A 6,120-nucleotide genomic window follows, 5' to 3' on the forward strand; every position below is an offset into this window, starting at 1 on the left:
GATCTGGATCTAGGAGGAGCAGAGCAGCTAGCTAGGTGGTGGAACAAAATGGAATGACGTGGTGGTGCGATATGATGCCGGTGGTGGTGCGATAGAGACGAATAATCATCAGAGGAAGGGAAAGAGCGACGGGGAGAGATGAGGAGAAATTGTCACGCGTCAGGAGGTGATTTTTTATTTCCTTGTCGTTCCATGGGTATCGGGGTGGAATGGTCCGAGCAATTTTTGACCCGTTTGATATCCAAATGGTCAGCAGGGTTTGGAGAGGGAGTGAATCCACGGGCTAGACTGACCCTGGGAGTGGACTGGGATCCTGGCGGGGAACAGGGCATCCAAACAAGCCCTAAGAAGTGCATTCTGGGCCTCACGGTCATTGAGAGGGCCAGGAAGAAGCAGGCTTCCCGGATAACATACCTAAAAGAGGGAGACACAAACACTAGATTCTTCCACTTCAGAGTCAATGCAAGTTGAAGGGGAAAAAAAATCAAATTCTACAGCTAAAAGAATCAGGTATGGGTGGTGACACATGAAGAGAAAGCGGAAGTTGTCCAAGAGCACTTCCATAATATCATGTCCAGTACCCATCACATTTGATGGACTTAAATTGGGATCTTCTTGGCATCTAGACCCATGACCTGAATGCTTTGGTAACCCCTCTCTGAGGAAGAGATTCATTCTACCATTTGCCAAATACCCCTGGATAAGGCACCGGGCCCAGATGGTTTCACCGGTCTCTTCTTCAGATAATGCTGGCACATCATCAAGATGGACCTAACTAATGCCATTGAGGCGTTCTTTGGCAACCGCAACACCGGCTTTCAAGGCCTCAACTCTGCCAACATCACCCTGCTGCCAAAGAAGGGAGGGGCTAAAAAAAATCTCCGACTTTAGGTCAATTAGCCTTATTCACTCCATAGCAAAAATCATTTCCAAAATCCTACCACTACGACTAGCTCCCTATATGAACTCCATTGTCTCGGGATGTCAGAGTGCCTTCACAAAGCAACATATCATACATGATAACTACATGTATGTGTGTAGTATGGCCAGATACCTCCATAAAAGTAGGACACTGGCATTACACTTTAAGCTTGACATTACCAAGGCATTTGACTCAGTTTCATTGGGAATACCTGCTAACCTTGCTTTCACACCTCGGCTTCCCACTTCATTGGTGAGAGTGGGTTGCTGCACTTCTCACTACATCCTCCTCAAGGATCTTCCTGAATGGTGTACCAACTCCCCTATCACAAACAGTTATGAGCAGCAGCAAGGGACCATATATCTCCGTTGTTATTTGTCTAGGCAATTGACCCGCTTCACCACATCCTCATCTAGGCCATGAAGACACAGAGAGGGGATCGCTAATTCATTTTTTTAGGGGGGGGGGGGGGGGGGAGGCACTCCAACTATCGAACTTCCTTGTTTGTTGATGGCACAATTGTCTTCATTTCTCCAAAGATTGAGGAAGTGTCGGCTCTGGCACACATCCTGAATCAGTTTAGAGAGGCAACATGTTTAAGGATAAACTTCAGCAAATCCTTAATGGTGCCGATCAGATCTCTCTGGCCTCAACCTAGATAAAAATCCTTTACGACATGCCTGCAGTCGAGGCTAAGTTTCCTGTCACATACTTGGGCTTGACGCTGTCTATTCGGTGCCTCAGGAGGTCGGATCTTCAACTGCTAATCAACAAATAAGTTGGCAGAATGGCAGTTTGGAAGGAGAAAAAAATATAGCCCTCATTGGACGCTTGACCCTGATCAAAGCGGTGCTAACCTTCCAACCAATTTATTTCCTAACAATTCTCAAAGCTTCAAATCAAGCCCTTAAGCTTATCGATGCTAATGATGACTAATAGATAACTACCATATCCAGGTATCTTAGGGTTTTCTATAATTCTCGAGGCATATGACTATCTTCGGAAAAAAGATCCCTAGATAAAAAGAAAACTACCCGTATGTACTAGAATATCCTATAAACAGAGAAATTTATCTTCAAGAACAAAAATAAAGAATCCAGAGGACGTACGCCCCTATATATACGGGGACCTGGGCCCCTGCAGAAGACAAGAGAGGAGCGATACAAGCAATTAGAAGTGACAAGCCATTAGAAACCGAATAAAAAAAACCATCGACTAGATTTAGATCTATATAAGCAAGCCACATACTCTTTGCAACAAGCTCAAATCAATACAAGACAAATATGATATATAATTATTATTCTCAGAAAGAACTGAACATGTATAAAAAATTCAAATATGTTCTCCTATGGTTCATCTATTCGAAATATCCTCTCTTTAATCCTACAAATCTATAAGATCAACGGTTCATCATTCGTCAACAGCTGGGCCCACGCCAAGAGGCATTTCAACAAGCTCACTACCAAGTGGGCCCACGCCCCATAAGCTCATAGACATCACTACGACTCCCACTGACAACCGGGCCCACGTCCGCATAGGCTCAAAGCCGATAACGTAACGGTCAATGACCACAAGATAAAGCCCCTCCTCCCAACGAAAGCGAAAACCCCTCCCTCCACTCGTCCCCACCCCGTTCGGCGAAATGCCGCCGCCGCCGCTCTTCCTCTCGCTCCCCTCGCCGCCGCCTCCGCTCCTTCCTGTCCACCTCCATCCCAAGGCTCCGCAATCTCTGACCCTAGAACTGCTTGCCACCTCCTCCAGGAAGGCCGCCCTTCTCGCCTGCTCCGTCGCCTCCCCGCGCCACTCCGACTACTTCGACCCCCGGGCCCCGCCGCCGCCGCCGCCGCCGCCGCGGGGGGACGGGTACGGGCGGCCGCCGCCTCTGAACGGCGGGCAGGAAGGGAGGGTGTTCACTAGCTACACCATCTACAAGGGCAAGGCTGCGCTGTCGTTCGACCCGAGGCCGCCTCAGTTCGTGCCGCTCGATGTAGGTGGCGTTTGCTGCTGCGGTTTGTGCACCCGCCATTGTTTCTTATTACATTGATGGGTGTTCTGTGCGTGTGCAAACTTGTAGTCTGGGGCATACAAGGTGGCGAAAGAGGGGTTCGTGCTGCTGCAGTTCGCGCCCGCCGTGGCCACACGGCAGTATGATTGGACTCGCAAGCAGGTATATGCTCTAATTGGTTCGGCTTTTAGTTTACAGTCCTCTTCTTTTGTCATATACAAAGTCGCCAATTTGAGAGCCTGGGATTTTAAAAGTAGGTGCCGAGGTTCGCATTTCATTTGATATGGGGAAGAAATTATCAGCACTCAAGCTTGTTTTTGATGAAAATATATGCTATTGGAAGTTTAGCAACAATCACAATGAATGCTGGTTTGTATCATATCCCGAATCATGTATTGTTGCTATGTCTCTGGTTATTCGGTTTATTAACGGGATTATTATTTGTTCCCATAAATGTAATAATGTGTCTTGCGATTTGCGATATCCATATACTGTTGCTGACATGAATTTGTTTCATACTATGCTATGAAGGTGTTCTCATTATCTGTGTGGGAGATAGGAACCTTGCTTAGTCTTGGTCCAACAGATTCATGCGAGTTCTTTCATGATCCTTTCAAGGGGAGGAGGTTGGTCTTGTTTAATGTATCTGATTATTTGCATTCTTTTCCTAGTGAATCTGTTTAGCTCACAGAAGTGCATGTAAATGATGTGACATGCTTTCTCTATGTCTCGTGAGAATTGTGGACCGCCATGTTAAATTTGCTGCATTTCTTAATTCTCCTGGGCATCTGCAAGATATTTCGTCACCTTTTGTTGTCTGTCCAATGATATGAAAAGGTATTAGTGCCAGCATATGAAACTTCTTTAGCGCTGTGTATGTGAGTTCTGAGTTGAAGCGAAATAGTCTGATCCAGTATAGTTGGACTTATGATTGTTGCTCATTAAAAGACATTGCATTTTTTCTCTCTTCATTTTATTAGTTAAGAAAAGATGGGATTTGTTGCTAGTGCTATTTTTAACCTTTCAAGTGTATTATTTGTGTTCAGATATTAAAATTGTTAATGGTTAATATAATATTGTTTTTCATCAAATATCTGTAATCAAGTCAGCTCAATGAGTCTTTCCTAAATCAGATTGTCCATAGCATAGTTAATCACATTATTACATTAGTCTCATTTTATATTTTCTTTTGTTGCACACTGTTACATGTGGATTCAACGTTGGTACTGTGCATCATGAAAACCTTAAAACTTATTATCATCCCTTTTTATAAAAAAACAGCGATGAAGGTAAAGTGCGCAAAGTTCTTAAGGTCGAGCCGACACCAGATGGAAATGGTCGCTTTTTCAATCTCAGTATGTAGTCGCCAACTTAATGTTACAATTCTGTTTGCATCTGACTCTATGTTTGCGAATTGATCTTATGATCATCTGTTGCTCTTAGGTGTCCAAAACCGTCTTCTGAACATTGATGAGAGCATTTACATCCCCATAAGCAAAGGAGAATTTGCTGTCATTGTATCGACTTTCAATGTACGCAGCATATCCCCCCTGTTTTATGATTAATCCTTCTATAGGAGCTTCAATTTACAGTTCATTGTGATTGTTTGGAGATTCTATATGAGTTCTAGTTTGTTGATTATTTCACTTAGTTGTACTTCTATTATTCTGCATATATTAGCATATGATATTATTCTACACATATAAACATATGACATGATTTAAACTCATCAACATACTTTCTGATGTAATCTTTTGTGCAACATGCAAAAGTAGATGTGTCCTGTTAACAACTAAGTTTAAAGGTTTGATGTTCACTGCATCTTCTTGTTGTCGAATTATTCCTGTCCTTTTCTTTTTGTTAACATTGCTGTCCCACTCTTATCGATTTTTTCAAATGTTGGTTGTTGCTAAAGCAATAAAGCCAGTCATTCTCATCATGTTCAGGTCTAACAAAAACAGTTGGGCATATGTTTTGCCTTTTATCTTTTAGGTAAATAACATTCAACACTCACATCAATTCATGAAAGCAATACCTAATCATATTATTCTATGTGCAGTACATCATCCCACACCTCATGGGCTGGAGCACATTTACAAGTTCTATCAAACCCGAGGATTCACGGCCATACAACAGGCCACAGTCCGGACCTGAATATGAGTGGCGAAGGTGATCGATGATGCACATGCAGGGAGTGGCCACAACTCAAAGGATGATATTGTTTGATTTGGTGCATAACTTTCGGGTAGTCTGTGATGTGGTTAGTTGATGAATGCCTTTTGGGGTTACTCCTTTTATTCCCTTTCTAGTTAAGCAGGCAGGGGTAGGGCTCCTGCTATTCAGAATTTCTCTGCTGTCTAGAGTTGCAACAAATCTCAGTTCTGACTTACGAGGCAGCAGCAAATCCCCGTTGTTGAAGTGAGCGACTGCACGCCAAGGTGCTAAGGCCCCTCATGTCAGTTCTTTGTGGTGTGCAACTGAGAAATGACTTGACTTGTACTGCCAGAGAAAGGATGACATTTCGTTCTTGGAATACTTACCTTAGATTATTGTAAATGCAGTCTTTGCTGGAAGCTACTACGCTGCTACCCGATGGATGTTTAGATGAATTTGCTGGATTCCATATTTGTGCGCTCAAGCTGTACGTACGCTGATTTTTCTCTGAGAAAATTGATTGTATGCCATCAGAAAATACCCTAATTGCCATCAGAACACATCCCAATTGACGATTTGCTATTGACAAAGTTCGATTTCATTATGTACCATTGCTAATCCAAAAAAATTCACTTCAGACTATTACCGTGATGTTACGTTAATTAACTTATCAGACATTATGAAAATGACAATTTTGCCTTTGGTCGAGTCGAGTCCCAAACCCACTGTGAACCCTCTCACCCTCAGGTCCTCCCGGTTGCTCCACCAGATAAGGCTGAACCCTACCCCCAAATCTCACCATGCGAGCGGCGAAGGGGCTTGCGGAGACGATGGCGAGGATGGCAGCCGTGGCCAGGTAACACAGATCTGTTCTTGGGTGTTCTTGCCAGGTAAGGCAGATCAGGTAATGTAGATTTTTGCGCTGATGCTTGCTGCCATGGTTGGTATTGTGATCCTGATGAAGTAATCCATGAGTCTCTCGTGTATATCTCCTTTCTTGTTCCGGTAAGAGAAGTACATTCCCTTTTTTTTTTTAACC

The 6,120-nt window shown here is 43.6% G+C and overlaps 1 protein-coding gene across 1 annotated transcript; it reads left to right on the top strand.

Moving 5' to 3' along the window:
* The first annotated feature begins 2,486 nt into the window (after positions 1–2,486).
* Positions 2,487–5,536, top strand: LOC133926230 (single-stranded DNA-binding protein WHY1, chloroplastic-like). Its single transcript, XM_062372045.1, has 6 exons — positions 2,487–2,909; positions 2,997–3,089; positions 3,459–3,553; positions 4,209–4,282; positions 4,371–4,459; positions 4,987–5,536. The coding sequence occupies exons 1-6, from the start codon at positions 2,565–2,567 to the stop codon at positions 5,098–5,100; spliced, it is 810 nt and encodes a 269-aa protein (XP_062228029.1). The 5' UTR covers positions 2,487–2,564; the 3' UTR covers positions 5,101–5,536.
* Positions 5,537–6,120: the final 584 nt, after the last annotated feature.

Source organism: Phragmites australis, chromosome 8 (assembly GCF_958298935.1).
Source record: "Phragmites australis chromosome 8, lpPhrAust1.1, whole genome shotgun sequence".
NCBI classification, from domain to species: domain Eukaryota; kingdom Viridiplantae; phylum Streptophyta; class Magnoliopsida; order Poales; family Poaceae; genus Phragmites; species Phragmites australis.

Coding starts and splice junctions, on each gene's coding strand:
- LOC133926230 (XM_062372045.1), top strand. CDS start 2,565: ATGCCGCCGCCGCCGCTCTTCCTCTCGCTCCCCTCGCCGCCGCCTCCG. Junction 2,910..2,996: donor CTCAGTTCGTGCCGCTCGAT/GTAGGTGGCGTT, acceptor GCAAACTTGTAG/TCTGGGGCATACAAGGTGGC. Junction 3,554..4,208: donor GATCCTTTCAAGGGGAGGAG/GTTGGTCTTGTT, acceptor ATAAAAAAACAG/CGATGAAGGTAAAGTGCGCA.